Raw genomic sequence first — 17,315 nt, 5'->3', positions numbered from 1 at the left:
TACAATATGTTTTATGTGCCAACTGTTTTCCATTCTGGTTTTGGTGCCCACCACAGCACAGAGACAGCCTTAGTTCAAGTGATAAATGATCCCAGAGCCAACGCAGATGCCAAACAGCTCTCTGTCCTTGTAATCTTAGATTTAAGTGCTGCATTCGACACTGCTGACCATGATGTTCTGGACAGACTGGAGAGGTGGGTTGGTTGGGCCAGTTCTAAATTGGTTCAGGACCTATTAAACCGGTCGAGAGTTTGTCACCCTTGGTGAACATAACTCAGAGAAAAGACACATCACGTGGCGTTCTACGAGGTTCGATTCTGGGTCTGGTACTGTTCCATTTATATATGTTACCCCTTGGCAGTGTTATCAGTCTGGTATTGTTCCATTTATATATGTTACCCCTTGGCAGTGTTATCAGTCTGGTATTGTTCCATTTATATATGTTACCCCTTGGCAGTGTTATCAGTCTGGTACTGTTCCATTTATATATGTTACCCCTTGGCAGTGTTATCAGTCTGGTATTGTTCCATTTATATATGTTACCCCTTGGCAGTGTTATCAGTCTGGTATTGTTCCATTTATATATGTTACCCCTTGGCAGTGTTATCAGTCTGGTATTGTTCCATTTATATATGTTACCCCTTGGCAGTGTTATCAGTCTGGTATTGTTCCATTTATATATGTTACCCCTTGGCAGTGTTATCAGTCTGGTATTGTTCCATTTATATATGTTACCCCTTGGCAGTGTTATCAGTCTGGTATTGTTCCATTTATATATGTTACCCCTTGGCAGTGTTATCAGTCTGGTATTGTTCCATTTATATATGTTACCCCTTGGCAGTGTTATCAGTCTGGTATTGTTCAGTTTATATATGTTACCCCTTTGCAGTGTTATCAGTCTGGTATTGTTCAGTTTATATATGTTACCCCTTGGCAGTGTTATCAGTCTGGTATTGTTCAGTTTATATATGTTACCCCTTTGCAGTGTTATCAGTCTGGTATTGTTCCATTTATATATGTTACCCCTTGGCAGTGTTATCAGTCTGGTATTGTTCCATTTATATATGTTACCCCTTGGCAGTGTTATCAGTCTGGTATTGTTCCATTTATACATGTTACCCCTTGGCAGTGTTATCAGAAAGCACAGCATTGGCAACATAGAAATACAAAAACCCCTCGACTTACAAAACCCTAGACAATACAAAACTAGCGTACCCACCCTAGTCACACCCTGACCTAACCAAAATATAAAGAAAACAGAGATATCTCATGTCAGGGTGTGACAGTACCCCCCCCCCCCAAAGGTGCAGACTCCCGGCCGCAAACCTAAACCTACGCTGATCCCGCCGCCTTTGTAGAACCGAACCGTGGATCATCGACGGAGACCCCGAACTGGGGACCGTTGCTGGAGGCCCCGGACTGGGGACCGTTGCTGGAGGCCCCGGACTGGGGACCGTTGCTGGAGGCACCGGACTGGGGACCGTTGCTGGAGGCCCCGGACTGGGGACCGTTGCTGGAGGCCCCGGACTGGGGACCGTTGCTGGAGGCCCCGGACTGGGGACCGTTGCTGGAGGCCCCGAACTGGGGACCGTTGCTGGAGGCCCCGGACTGGGGACCGTTGCTGGAGGCCCCGGACTGGGGACCGTTGCTGGAGGCCCCGAACTGGGGACCGTTGCTGGAGGCCCCGGACTGGGGACCGTTGCTGGAGGCCCCGGACTGGGGACCGTTGCTGGAGGCCCCGGACTGGGGACCGTTGCTGGAGGCCCCGGACTGGGGACCGTTGCTGGAGGCCCCGGACTGGGGACCGTTGCTGGAGGCCCCGGACTGGGGACCGTTGCTGGAGGCCCCAACGACTGGGGACTGTCGCCGGCGTTGCTGGAGGCCCCAACGACTGGGGACTGTCGCCGGCGTTGCTGGAGGCCCCGGACTGGGGACCGTTGCTGGAGGCCCCAAGGACTGGGGACTGTCGCCGGCGTTGCTGGAGGCCCCGAACTGGGGACCGTTGCTGGAGGCCCCGGACTGGGGACCGTTGCTGGAGGCCCCGGACTGGGGACCGTTGCTGGAAGCCCCAGCGACTGGGGACCGTTGCTGGAGGCCCCGGACTGGGGACCGTTGCTGGAGGCCCCAACGACTGGGGACCGTTGCTGGAGGCCCCGGACTGGGGACCGTTGCTGGAGGCCCCAACGACTGGGGACTGTCGCCGGCGTTGCTGGAGGCCCCGGACTGGGGACCGTTGCTGGAGGCCCCGAACTGGGGACCGTTGCTGGAGGCCCCGAACTGGGGACCGTTGCTGGAGGCCCTGAACTGGGGACCGTTGCTGGAGGCCCCGGACTGGGAACCGTTGCTGGAGGCCCCGAACTGGGGACCGTCGCTGGAGGCCCCGGACTGGGAACCGTTGCTGGAGGCCCCGGACTGGGGACCGTTGCTGGAGGCCCCGGACTGGGGACCGTTGCTGGAGGCCCCGGACTGGGGAACGTTGCTGGAGGCCCCGGACTGGGGACTGTCGCCGGAAGCTCTGGACAGTGGCAGCGCACTGGATACCTGGTGCGTGGTGCCGGCACTGGTGGTACCGGGCTGGTGACACGCATCTCAGAGCGAGTGCGGGAAGGAGACACAGGACATACTGAACTGTGGAGGTGCACTGGAGATCTGATGTAGTGCTGGCACAATGGTTAAGGGTGATAGTTAAGGGTTGTAGTTAAGGGTGGTGTACAGTATGATATGATATGATATGATGATGACTATGATAACTTGTTGATAGAAATACATACCTTCATTATAATGTTGAGTCTACATTGTCAAGATGATAATTCTTAGTTGTCCATTCCAGACAAATTAAACAGCAGTGGATAGTAGATAGCTGAGCTCTGTTCTACAAAACTAGACAGGCGCAGTGGATAGCAGATAGCTGAGCTCTGTTCTACTAAACTAGACAGGAGCAGTGGATAGCAGATAGCTGAGCTCTGTTCTACTAAACTAGACAGGAGCAGTGGATAGCAGATAGCTGAGCTCTGTTCTACTAAACTAGACAGGAGCAGTGGATAGCAGATAGCTGAGCTCTGTTCTACTAAACTAGACAGGAGCAGTGGATAGCAGATAGCTGAGCTCTGTTCTACTAAACTAGACAGGAGCAGTGGATAGCAGATAGCTGAGCTATGTTCTACTAAACTAGACAGGAGCAGTGGATAGCAGATAGCTGAGCTCTGTTCTACTAAACTAGACAGGAGCAGTGGATAGCAGATAGCTGAGCTCTGTTCTACTAATCTAGACAGGAGCAGTGGATAGCAGATAGCTGAGCTCTGTTCTACTAAACTAGACAGGAGCAGTGGATAGCAGATAGCTGAGCTCTGTTCTACTAAACTAGACAGGAGCAGTGGATAGCAGATAGCTGAGCTCTGTTCTACTAATCTAGACAGGAGCAGTGGATAGCAGATAGCTGAGCTCTGTTCTATTAATCGAGACATGAGCAGTGGATAGCAGATAGCTGAGCTCTATTCTACTAAACTAGACAGGAGCAGTGGATAGCAGATAGCTGAGCTCTGTTCTTCTAATCTAGACAGGAGCAGTGGATAGCAGATAGCTGAGCTCTGTTCTACTAAACTAGACAGGAGCAGTGGATAGCAGATAGCTGAGCTCTGTTCTACTAATCTAGACAGGAGCAGTGGATAGCAGATAGCTGAGCTCTGTTCTACTAAACTAGACAGGAGCAGTGGATAGCAGATAGCTGAGCTCTGTTCTACTAATCTAGACAGGAGCAGTGGATAGCAGATAGCTGAGCTCTGTTCTACTAAACTAGACAGGAGCAGTGGATAGCAGATAGCTGAGCTCTGTTCTACTAATTTAGACAGGAGCAGTGGATAGCAGATAGCTGAGCTCTGTTCTACTAATCTAGACAGGAGCAATGGATAGCAGATAGCTGAGCTCTGTTCTACTAATTTAGACAGGAGCAGTGGATAGCAGATAGCTGAGCTCTGTTCTACTAATCTAGACAGGAGCAGTGGATAGCAGATAGCTGAGCTCTGTTCTACTAAACTAGACAGGAGCAGTGGATAGCAGATAGCTGAGCTCTGTTCTACTAATCTAGACAGGAGCAGTGGATAGCAGATAGCTGAGCTCTGTTCTACTAATCTAGACAGGAGCAGTGGATAGCAGATAGCTGAGCTCTGTTCTACTAATCTAGACAGGAGCAATGGATAGCAGATAGCTGAGCTCTGTTCTATTAATCTAGACAGGAGCAGTGGATAGCAGACAGCTGAGCTCTGTTCTACTAATTTAGACAGGAGCAGTGGATAGCAGATAGCTGAGCTCTGTTCTACTAATCTAGACAGGAGCAATGGATAGCAGATAGCTGAGCTCTGTTCTACTAATCTAGACAGGAGCAGTGGATAGCAGATAGCTGAGCTCTGTTCTATTAATCTAGACAGGAGCAGTGGATAGCAGATAGCTGAGCTCTGTTCTACTAATCTAGACAGGAGCAGTGGATAGCAGATAGCTGAGCTCTGTTCTACTAATTTAGACAGGAGCAGTGGATAGCAGATAGCAGAGCTCTGTTCTACTAATCTAGACAGGAGCAATGGATAGCAGATAGCTGAGCTCTCTTCTATTAATCTAGACAGGAGCAGTGGATAGCAGATAGCTGAGATCTGTTCTACTAATCTAGACAGGAGCAATGGATAGCAGATAGCTGAGCTCTGTTCTACTATTTTAGACAGGAGCAGTGGATAGCAAATAGCTGAGCTCTGTTCTATTAATCTAGACAGGAGCAGTGGATAGCAGATAGCTGAGCTCTGTTCTACTAATCTAGACAGGAGCAATAGATAGCAGATAGCTGAGCTCTGTTCTACTAATCTAGACAGGAGCAGTGGATAGCAGTGCTCTGATAGACAGGAGCAGTGGATAGCAGATAGCTGAGCTCTGTTCTACTAATCTAGACAGGAGCAATGGATAGCAGATAGCTGAGCTCTGTTCTACTAATCTAGACAGGAGCAGTGGATAGCAGATAGCTGAGCTCTGTTCTACTAATCTAGACAGGAGCAGTGGATAGCAGATAGCTGAGCTCTGTTCTACTAATCTAGACAGGAGCAGTGGATAGCAGATAGCTGAGCTCTGTTCTACTAATCTAGACAGGAGCAGTGGATAGCAGATAGCTGAGCTCTGTTCTACTAATCTAGACAGGAGCGTGTGTGTGTGTGTGTGTGTGTGCGTGTCTATAGCTATGTATCTGTGTGTTGTTTTCACCACCACCAGATGAATGATTGATCAAATCAAATCAAAGTTTCATACGTGTTAATTGTAACGGGGTCACTGTTACTGCATCCCACGACACCCTCTAATATTTTATACACATGGTGGTTTCATATTGCATGTAAGAGTGTGTTAATTGAATCAACATGAGTTGTGTCTCTGTCTGTCTCCCCTTTAGGTCCTGACTATATCAAGCAGGCGTTCTTGGAGGCAGTAGATCCTGCTGAAGAGAAGAAGGAGGACAACCCCACCAGCACCGCCCAGACCCCCGGGCCCACCCCTCCCCCATCGCCCCACAGCAAGAAGAGACCGCACAGCAACAGCGTCTCCACCTCCGCCTCCTGCAAGGCCAGCAAGGACGAATCATCACACAGTCGCAAGGCCAGCAAGGACGAATCATCACACAGTCGCAAGGCCAGCAAGGACGAATCATCACACAGTCGCAAGGCCAGCAAGGACGAATCATCACACAGTCGCAAGGCCAGCAAGGAGGAGAAGCCGGGCCTTAAGTTAAGCAAGGAGGAGTGGAGCAGAAAGAGTAAAAGGAGCCTCCCTCTTCCCAGATTAGATAAGGAGGCTCCAGGAGGCCCCGGGTGCCCCACCAACGTACCACCTCCCCAGGCTGCTGCTCCCTCTTCCCAGATTAGATACGAGGAGGCTCCAGCCAAACCCCCGAAGGCCCCGGAGCCCGGCCCCACCAACGTACCACCTCCCCAGGCTGCTGCTCCGCAGACGGTGGTGGGTCCTGTTAATGGAGTGGGACAACTCCACTCCCAGTACCATAGCTACTACGTCAAAGCCCCCTCCAGGGGACCCCTGCCCCTGGAACCTGAGCCTGAGGAGGACGAGGAGCCCAGTCAACTGACCCTGGCACAGATGGCCCCGCCAACCCCCAAGCCGACTCCCACCAGCGAACCGTACAAACTCAGGAAGCAGGATTCGCTAAAACCAAAGAGCCTGGCAGAGACCAAGAAGGCCAGTATGGAGATGGCTGAGGGGAAGGAGGAAGAGCATGTAAGTATACAGCGTCTCATAGTGGGAGAGCTGATCTAAGATCAGCCTTTTAGATCAGCCTTTTAGATCATAATGAATCAAATTACATGGAGAGGAGGACCTGATCCTAGATCATAATGACTCAGATTACATGGAGAGGGGGGGACCTGATCCTAGATCATAATGACTCAGATTACATGGAGAGGGTAGACCTGATCCTAGATCATAATGAATCAGATTACATGGAGAGAGGAGGACCTGATCCTAGATCATAATGAATCAGATTACATTGAGAGAGGAGGACCTGATCCTAGATCATAATGAATCAGATTACATGGAGAGGAGGACCTGATCCTAGATCATAATGAATCAGATTACAGGGAGAGGAGGGGGGGACTGATCCTAGACGCTTGATACATACGGCCCCAGCAGAGGAGAGAGAGAAAGGTGGAAAGGCAATAGCTACCCCATAGCTACCCCTACCTAATCACCATGCTACCCCATAGCTACCCCTACCTAATCACCAAGCTACCCCATAGCTACCCCTACCTAATCACCATGCTACCCCATAGCTACCCCTACCTAATCACCATGCTACCCCATAGCTACCCCTACCTAATCACCATGCTACCCCATAGCTACCCCTACCTAATCACCAGACCCCATAATGAATCACCAGCTACCCCATAGCTAGGGGGACCTAATCACCAAGCTACCCCATAATACCTAATCACCATGCTACCCCATAGCTACCCCTACCTAATCACCATGCTACCCCATAGACCCCTACCTAATCACCATGCTACCCCATAGCTACCCCTACCTAATCACCAAGCTATCCCATAGCTACCCCTACCTAATCACCATGCTACCCTTACATAGACCCCTAGATCCTAATCACCATGCTACCAGGGAGAGGACCCCACCTAATCACCATGCTACCCCATAGCTACCCCTACCTAATCACCATGCTACCCCATAGCTACCCCTACCTAATCACCATGCTACCCCATAGCTACCCCTACCTAATCACCATGCTACCCCATAGCTACCCCTACCTAATCACCATGCTACCCCATAGCTACCCCTACCTAATCACCAGCTACCCCATAGCTACCCCTACCTAATCACCATGCTACCCCATAGCTACCCCTACCTAATCACCATGCTACCCCATAGCTACCCCTACCTAATCACCAAGCTACCCCATAGCTACCCCTACCTAATCACCATGCTACCCCATAGCTGCTAATCACCATGCTACCCCATAGCTACCCCTACCTAATCACCATACCCCATAGCTACCCCCCTAATCACCAAGCTACCCCATAGCTACCCCTACCTAATCACCAAGCTACCCATAGTTACCCCTACCTAATCACCATGCTACCCCATAGCTACCCCTACCTAATCACCAAGCTACCCCCCTAATCACCAAGCTACCCCATAGTTACCCCTAATCACCCCATGCTATCCCCCATAGCTACCCCTACCTAATCACCATGCTACCCCATAGCTACCCCTACCTAATCACCATGCTACCCCATAGCTACCTAATCACCAAGCTACCCCATAGCTACCCCTACCTAATCACCATAGCTACCCCATAGCTACCCCTACCTAATCACCCATAGTTACCCCATAGCTACCCCTACCTAATCACCAAGCTACCCCATAGTTACCCCTACCTAATCACCAAGCTACCCCATAGTTACCCCTACCCCTACCCCTACCTAATCACCATGCTACCCCATAGTTACCCCTACCTAATCACCAAGCTACCTACCAGTAGCTACCCTACCTAATCACCATGCTACCCCATAGCTACCCCTACCTAATCACCAAGCTACCCCATAGCTACCCCTACCTAATCACCATGCTACCCCATAGCTACCCCTACCTAATCACCATGCTACCCCCATGCTACCCCTAGCTACCCCTACCTAATCACCCTACCTAATCACCATGCTACCCCATAGCTACCCCTACCTATCCCCATAGCTACCCCCTACCCCTACCTAATCACCATGCTACCCCATAGCTACCCCTACCTAATCACCATGCTACCCCATAGCTACCCCCCATAGCTACCCCATAGCTACCCCTACCTAATCACCATGCTACCCCATAGCTACCCCTACCTAATCACCAAGCTACCCCATAGCTACCCCTACCTAATCACCATGCTACCCCATAGCTACCCCTACCTAATCACCATGCTACCCCATAGCTACCCCTACCTAATCACCAAGCTACCCCATAGCTACCCCTACCTAATCACCATGCTACCCCATAGCTACCCCTACCTAATCACCATGCTACCCCATAGCTACCCCTACCTAATCACCATGCTACCCCATAGCTACCCCTACCTAATCACCAAGCTACCCCATAGCTACCCCTACCTAATCACCAAGCTACTCCATAGTTACCCCTACCTAATCACCAAGCTACCCCATAGTTACCCCTACCTAATCACCAAGCTACCCCATAGTTACCCCTACCTAGTCACCGAGCTACCCCATAGCTATCCCTACCTAATCACCAAGCTACCCCTACCTAATCACCAAGCTACCCCATAGTTACCCCTACCTAGTCACCATGCTACCCCATAGCTACCCCAATCTAATCACCGAGCTACCCCATAGCTACCCTTGCCTAATCACCAAGCTACCCTATAGTTACCCCTACCTACCCCAACCCATAGCTACCCCAACCTAATCACCGAGCTACCCCATAGCTACCCTTACCTAATCACCAAGCTACCCTATAGTTACCCCTAATCACCAAGCTACCCCTACCTAATAACCAAGCTACCCCATAGTTACCCCTACCTAATCACCAAGCTACCCCATAGTTACCCCTACCAAATCACCAAGCTACCCCTTGCTGATCACCAAGCTACCCCATAGTTACCCTTACCTAATCACCAAGCTACCCTATAGTTACCCCTAATCACCAAGCTACCCCTACCTAATAACCAAGCTACCCCATAGTTACCCCTACCTAATCACCAAGCTACCCTATAGTTACCCCTAATCACCAAGCTACCCCTACCTAATAACCAAGCTACCCCTTGCTGATCACCAAGCTACCCTATAGTTACCCCTAATCACCAAGCTACCCTATAGTTACCCCTAATCACCAAGCTACCCCTACCTAATAACCAAGCTACCCCTTGCTGATCACCAAGCTACCCTATAGTTACCCCTAATCACCAAGCTACCCCTACCTAATCACCAAGCTACCCCTTGCTGATCACCAAGCTACCCCATAGTTACCCCTACCTAATCACCAAGCTACCCTATAGTTACCTCAGTAAACAACATCCTGTCTCCATCACTGACTATGTTGCGATAGTTAGACATAAGGCTGCATTGAAATTATTGTTATTTATATAGCTATCGGTAGTGAACAATTATTCCTGTTAAAGTCCCGACTGTAAAGAGATGATTTACATAATTCTGGGATGTGTCAGTTGAGTGTTCTCTCTCTCCTAACTCTCCTTTACATTGTCTTGCAGGCTCCTAACTCTATCCTGGTTGCTATGGTGATGCTGTTGAATATCGGCCTAGCGATCATATTTGTTCACTTCCTGACATGACGGTCCTGTTTCTCAGGTAACCTCCTAGTTTTTCTAAAAATCTAAATGACCATACAAGGTGTTTGTTACTTCCCTAAAGAGCCTGATGATAACCTTCTGTGTGTTTTACAGTCCAATCAGTTAATAACTAATCAATGATACCCCATCTCAACTGTGTTTGACCCCCTCAGTGATGCCATGGCAACCGGTGCAGTTGCGTTGCCGGCCCGTCAAAATTCTAAATGGCGGCAGTCGGGGTGAGGCCGCAGGAGCTTGGGAAACAGCTGTGTGACATAGGAGAGGCAGGAGAGAAGGACCCGCAGCCTGTCCTGGGTCGTCCACAGCCCTGCCTGATCATAATACTCTCCTCTGGAGCCTGTGGAAGAACAAACTGACATGTTTGAGGGAGATAGTAAAAACACTACAACAGAAAATGTAAACACACACACACACACCACACACACACCACACACACACACACACACACACACACACACACACACACACACACACACACACCACACACACCACACACACACACACACACCACACACACACACACACACACACCACACACACACACACACCACAAACACACACACACACACACCAAACACACACACACACACACACACCACACACACACACACACACACACACACACACACACACACACACACACACACACACACACACACACACACACACACACACACACACACACACACACACACACACACACACACACTCACACACACACACACAGGACAAAATTAAGTAATTGAAACACACGTCTGCTGACCCAAGCAGTGAGCTCTATGCTCTGCTCGTGCATGGACACTCCTTCTGTCCTGTTTCTGTCTGTCCTTCTGTCCTGTTTCTGTCTGTCCTTTTGTCTGTCCTTCTGTCTATCCTCTGTCCTGTTTCTGTCTGTCCTCTGTCCTGTTTCTGTCTGTCCTTCTGTCTGTCCTCTGTCCTGTTTCTGTCTGTCCTTCTGTCCTGTTTCTGTCTGTCCTCTGTCCTGTTTCTGTCTGTCCTTCTGTCTATCCTCTGTCCTGTTTCTGTTTGTCCTTCTGTCCTGTCCTTCTGTCTGTCCATCTGTCTGTACTTCTGTCCTGTCCTTCTGTCTGTACTTCTGTCCTGTCCTTCTGTCTGTCCTTCTGTCCTGTCCTTCTGTCCTGTCCTTCTGTCTATCCTTCTGTCTGTCCATCTGTCTGTACTTCTGTCCTGTCCTTCTGTCTGTACTTCTGTCCTGTCCTTCTGTCTGTCCTTCTGTCCTGTCCTTCTGTCCTGTCCTTCTGTCCTGTCCTTCTGTCCTGTCCTTCTGTCTATCCTTCTGTCTGTCCATCTGTCTGTACTTCTGTCCTGTCCTTCTGTCTGTTCTTCTGTCCTGTCCTTCTGTCCTGTCCTTCTGTCCTGTCCTTCTGTCCTGTCCTTCTGTCTATCCTTCTGTCTGTCCATCTGTCTGTACTTCTGTCCTGTTTCTGTCTGTACTTCTGTCCTCTGATTCTGTCCTGTCCTTCTGTCTGTTCTTCTGTCTTGTTTCTGTCTGTCCTTCTGTCTGTCCTACCAGGGACACAGAGGGATGGACTGACTTTAACTGGGCCAGTGTGGAGAAGTGCTTTTAGTTGACAGAAGCTAACAGCTGCCTTACTGTTTGACCCTCTGACGTTTTGATAGGGAGAAGTGAGCACAGCGAGTCCAGAGGACTGTTGCAGAGAGGTGCACGTTCCAATGTTCCCACATTCTGAGTTCTGAGGTTCTAAGGATCTAGTGCTCTACGGTTCTAGTGCTCTAAAGTTCTAGTGCTCTAAGGTTCTAGTGGCCTAAGGTTCTAGTGTCCTAAGGTTCTAGTGGCCTAAGTTTCTAGTGTCCTAAGGGTCTAGTGTCCTGAGGTTTTAAGGTTCTGGTGTTCTAAGGTGCTGGTGTTCTAAGGTTCTAGTGCACTAGTGTTCCGAGGTTCTAAGGTTCTAGTGCTCTAAGGATCGAGTCCTCTAAGGATCTAGTCCTCAAAGGTTCTAGTGCTCTGAGGTTCTAGTGCTCTGAGTTTCTAGTGCTCTAAGGTTCTAGTGTTCTGATGTTCTACGGTTCTAAGGATTTAGTGTTCTGGGGTTATAAGGTTCTAGTGATCAGAGGTTATAACCAGCCCTTGCTGCAGGAAAGCAGATGTACTGTACATTAGCCGTCAGTCTTACTCTGTTAACCAATTACCATCAATCTCAGCTCCCTCTAGGCTTTGACACACTCCCAGGACATGGTAATGTTTTGATGACATTGTGGTTTTTTGTTATGGCTTTAGGGCTTGAATTAGATCCGCTTTTGCTAACGTCTGCGTTTGTTTTGACGGGGTCTGGGGTGGAACTGCATTAGAGCTGTCAAATCCACAAGTGGCTCCCGGCATTATACCTAAAGCGGACATTGCCATTGGCTGCACAGAGTCGCATTAACAGAAATCCCATGCAGCCTCGTCTGTAAGTTCAAACACTGGAATATGAGATGTAATCTACACCTCTGTTAGGATGATAGAAACCCTCATTATTTAGTTTAATGATTTTTCAATTTGAGCGTCATTATTTCTATCTAGCCACACTTTCTCCCTCTGAACTTCTAACATCAGTGGAAATGGGTATGGCTTCATGACAATTATCAAGAGCAGCTGTTCACCGATTTGACGGCTCCAACACAGTTCCACCCCTGACCCCGCCAAAACATCAGCTATGTGGGCGTCGGCTCTCGCCGGTTAACACCTGATTGAGTCTAGGCCTTCGTTTCAGGTGTTTTTGTTGGCTACCTGCAGTCGTAGACGTGTAGTTAACAAAACAAAGTGACCTACTACTGATCGTCTTTGACAAGAGTCTTTTTATTTTGGTATCATGAATGAACATCGTAACGATTTTATTCCTTCATAATGAGAAAATTATATCCTGATTTTATTAAATGTGCAATATGATTTATTTTTTTAAAAGACGGATTATATATTTTGACAACAGAGGGTCTAGTCTATTGAGGATTTTAACGGTTTTAAAACATCTGCTTCTGTTATTTTATCATACAACAGGAAAGATGACCTGAATAGATGGGGCAGGAAGATTAACAGTAGGATTTGAGGAAGGAAGACACACTGTAGCCAGCCTTAGCTCTATATGACTGAAGGATGAAAAGTCTTAGAAATTATGTCATTTTTTGAATCCAAAAGATTAACTGTTAATATCAGACAATTGTGTATGGGATTTACTTAGATTCTTCTTCTCTGCTTTCAATGTTAAAACCACTTAGTTGTAAAGAGGAAGTAAAGCAGTTGGCTGAGTTTAGTCCAATAAAACCCTGTTGTTATTGTGATAAGGGACTAAAGTCCTCTTGCATGTCAGTGAGACTGATGAGAGTGAACGTCCTGGATTGATTCTCAGTACCAGAATTGATTCTAGAATTGATTCTGTTGATTCTTATAACTAGAATTGATTATATTGATTCTAGAATTGATTCTGTTGATTTTTATAACTAGAAATTATTCTATTGATTCTCAGCACTAGAATTGATTCTAGAATTGATTCTGTTGATTTTTATAACTAGAATTGATTCTATTGATTCTCAGAACTAGATTCTGTTGATTCTTATAACTAGAATTGATTATTGATTCTAAGAAGAAAGTTGGTTTAAAATTTATTCAGGTTGATTTCAGGGGGTAATGTGGGTTATGTGGTCAGGAGTGATGCCTTTAAAAAAATATATTTATTAAACGTGACACTACACTGTAAGTGTTAGTCTCTGTTGCAGGAACAGCATGATTTTATTTGAATAAAATACAATAAAAAAACAAACAAATGCAGTATGTGATATAAATAACATGTGCTGTTATCCATTTCAAAGATGATTTATTTATTCGTTCATCAGACATGTTATTGTTTGGAATATTCTGGTCTTTGTGAAAAAGGGAATGAAAAGTGGCAAGATTATTATTTTTTTTTTTTTTTTTGCAATTTAATTTTTAGGATCCTACTAGTTTGCATGGCCTATTGATGAAACACTTGATACAAAAGCCAATATGAAGTGCAGTACTCCAAGCCTCGTTTCACATTGACTGGTCTGTGGATTCTGATTGGTCCGACAGTGTTCATGTCAAGTACAATCCACCACAATAGAGGACGATTTAAAGCAAAGAAAAGATTAAACCTTTTCTAACCGTAAAACAAGGCAACTTTACATTGTGTTGAGTCTGTCCCATTCTTGTATGAACCACAGCAATGTACTGCAGTTTGATAAATACTTACCTGACAATAACAGGCCTTCTCATTGGATGTACTGCAGTTAACAGGCCTTCTCATTGGATGTACTGCAGTTAACAGGCCTTCTCATTGGATGTACTGCAGTTAACAGGCCTTCTCATTGGATGTACTGCAGTTAACAGGCCTTCTCATTGGATGTACTGCAGTTAACAGGCCTTCTCATTGGATGTACTGCAGTTAACAGGCCTTCTCATTGGATGTACTGCAGTTAACAGGCCTTCTCATTGGATGTACTGCAGTTAACAGGCCTTCTCATTGGATGTTCTGCAGTTAACAGGCCTTCTCATTGGATCCATGTTCTACTAGGAGTTAAAACAGGCAGTACTTGGGCTATTTTTTTTTTAAACCAACATTGCATATTGTAAACCTTTATATATAGAGAATATATACTATTTGTAAAGATTTCTACAGAGTATAATCCAGAAAATGGTATAAATTGGTATTTTTTTCTAACAATTTGCACAGCTGTATTTTGACAATGGATAATAACATGTTTGTAATGGGTAATGTAATGCACATACGGTAACATTTGACACAAAAAAATCATTATTTTTAAATGGGTTGTGGGAGTTGATGTATTATTTGGGGTGGGGGGGTGATGTAAAATGCAGATTACCCTTGTTTTGACTGTTTTTACCAAATAATGAGGAACTGTGTGAGACTTCTCAAAGTATGGTGTCAACCTCACTGGTTTGTGCAGTATTTTGGAGATGTGTATTTTCTGTGTATAACAATAAAGAAGTTATGCCTTGTACACTGTCCCATCTCTATTTGATTGTGTCTTTGTCTCTTCCTTACTCCTGTGCATTAGAATGTGTCTGGGATTAGACATCGGAGGCATTAGAATGTGTCTGGGATTAGACATCGGAGGCATTAGAATGTGTCTTGGATTAGACATAGGAAGCATTACAATGTGTCTTGGATTAGACATAGGAAGCATTAGAATGTGTCTTGGATTAGACATAGGAAGCATTACAATGTGTCTTGGATTAGACATAGGAGGCATTAGAATGTGTCTTGGATTAGACATAGGAGGCATTAGAATGTGTCTGGGATTAGACATCAGAGGCATTAGAATGTGTCTTGGATTAGACATAGGAGGCATTAGAATGTGTCTTGGATTAGACATCGGAGGCATTAGAATGTGTCTTGGATTAGACATAGGAGGCATTAGAATGTGTCTTGGATTAGACATCGGAGGCATTAGAATGTGTCTTGGATTAGACATCGGAGGCATTAGAATGTGTCTGGGATTAGACATCGGAGGCATTAGAATGTGTCTTGGATTAGACATCGGAGGCATTAGAATGTGTCTTGGATTAGACATCGGAGGCATTAGAATGTGTCTTGGATTAGACATCGGAGGCATTAGAATGTGTCTTGGATTAGACATAGGAGGCATTAGAATGTGTCTTGGATTAGACATCGGAGGCATTAGAATGTGTCTTGGATTAGACATCGGAGGCATTAGAATGTGTCTGGGATTAGACATCGGAGGCATTAGAATGTGTCTGGGATTAGACATCGGAGGCATTAGAATGTGTCTGGGATTAGACATCGGAGGCATTAGTATGTGTCTGGGATTAGACATCGGAGGCATTAGAATGTTTCTGGGATTAGACATCGGAGGCATTAGAATGTGTCTGGGATTAGACATCGGAGGCATTAGAATGTGTCTTGGATTAGATTATGTATCTATAGGTAGTAGATACAGTATCTATAGGTAGAAGATACAGTATGTATCTATAGCCAGTAGGAAGTAGTTACAGTATGTATCTATAGGTAGTAGATACAGTATCTATAGGTAGAAGATACTGTATCTATAGGTAATAGTTACAGTATGTATATATAGGTAGTAGTTACAGTATGGAGGACTGCCCGGATGATCTCGCCATCACTGACAACTCCATTGTGTCACTCCTCCCAGAGCGCTAAGAATTTTGGCGTGATCCTAACAACACCCTGCTGTTCTCCACTAACATCTAGTCGGTGTCCCGTCCTGTGAGGTTCATGCTCTACAACATCCGCAGAAACCCTGCCTCACACAGGAAGCGGCGCAGGTCCTAATCCAGGCACTTGTCATCTCCGTCTTGATTACTGCAGACTCGCTGTTGGCTGGGCTCCACTGCCTGTGCCATTAAACCCCTACAACTCATCCAGAACCACAGCCCGTCTGGTGTTCAACCTTCCCAAGTTCTCTGTCACCCCGCTCCTCCGCTCTCTCCACTGGCTTTTGTTAAGGCTGGATATGTGAGTTCCATGCTGCTCAGTGTTGTTCCTACGGTTATAGCTGTGCACAGGGACAGTTAAGTATGGACCTCAGCCAAGGTCATGGCTGTCAGAGTGGCCTGGCCCTACACCCACAACAAGGGCACTTCCTGGGGTTTGCACATTTTTTACAGATGTTTCATCTGGCCTGCTCGCCTCCCTACCACTGACCAGTACAGTTCCCGCTCAGCCCAGTCAAAACTGTTCCTGCTCAGCCCAACCCAGGACTCCAGTCCCTCACAACGCCAGGACAGCGGAGTCAATCACTCCACCTTCCGGTCCTTGGAGCCCAACACCTGAAACCCCACCTCTTCAAGGAATACCTAGGATAGGGTAAGTAGGGTACTGTAATCCTGTCTCAACGTTCCCCCTCCCAACAAGATTTAGATGCAATGGCTGCATTCTTGTCATAAAGGTGTATCACCAATTTGCAGAGAGCTCTGGATTTTGACAGTCTTAACCTTAAATAGTAAATGTAAAGCAGTATTCGTATTGAAGGGGCAATCTGCAATTGCTACATCCATTTTATTTACAGTTAAATGTATGATACATACCTATTGATTCCTAGAGAACAGTTGCATTTCTCCAGCCCCATACCTCAACTGTTTACCAAATCAGTGGCGGGGTGGGTGTGATTATTTGAAATGCGGACTGTCCCTTTAAGGACTTATTGACATGTTGACTCACCCCTACTGTATTCCGCCCATGTCTTCGTCCCCTGAATGGAAACACTGTCTACGTGACGTGCAGTATGTTGTTGGACATGTACATTACCTCCCTGTAGGTGTGTTTACAGATCATTATGTATGTCTGTGTTTTGGTAGTGTTTCCCTGCTTTCAACCTCACTGGCATTTCAAAAATATTGGGACTTCCCCATAAAGATAAATAATAGTTTGTTGTTTTTTAGGAAATATGAAGTGATCAGAAATGGAATTGACCATTC

General features: G+C 46.8%; 1 protein-coding gene across 1 annotated transcript in view; it reads left to right on the top strand.

The window, feature by feature from the left end:
* LOC118376788 (junctophilin-1-like) overlaps positions 1-14,857 on the top strand; it is a 119,951-nt gene extending 105,094 nt beyond the window's left edge. The window contains exons 4-7 of the mRNA XM_052484150.1: positions 5,423-5,683; positions 5,831-6,258; positions 9,761-9,857; positions 10,012-14,857. Coding sequence (XP_052340110.1) covers positions 5,423-5,683; positions 5,831-6,258; positions 9,761-9,841 — 770 coding nt within the window. The 3' untranslated portion in view covers positions 9,842-9,857; positions 10,012-14,857. The remainder of the gene's footprint in view (positions 1-5,422; positions 5,684-5,830; positions 6,259-9,760; positions 9,858-10,011) is intronic.
* Positions 14,858-17,315: the final 2,458 nt, after the last annotated feature.

Source organism: Oncorhynchus keta, chromosome 28 (genome assembly GCF_023373465.1).
Source record: "Oncorhynchus keta strain PuntledgeMale-10-30-2019 chromosome 28, Oket_V2, whole genome shotgun sequence".
NCBI classification, from domain to species: Eukaryota; Metazoa; Chordata; class Actinopteri; order Salmoniformes; family Salmonidae; genus Oncorhynchus; species Oncorhynchus keta.
Note: the sequence above shows the minus strand (reverse complement) of the source record. Positions and strands in the feature narration are given on the sequence as shown.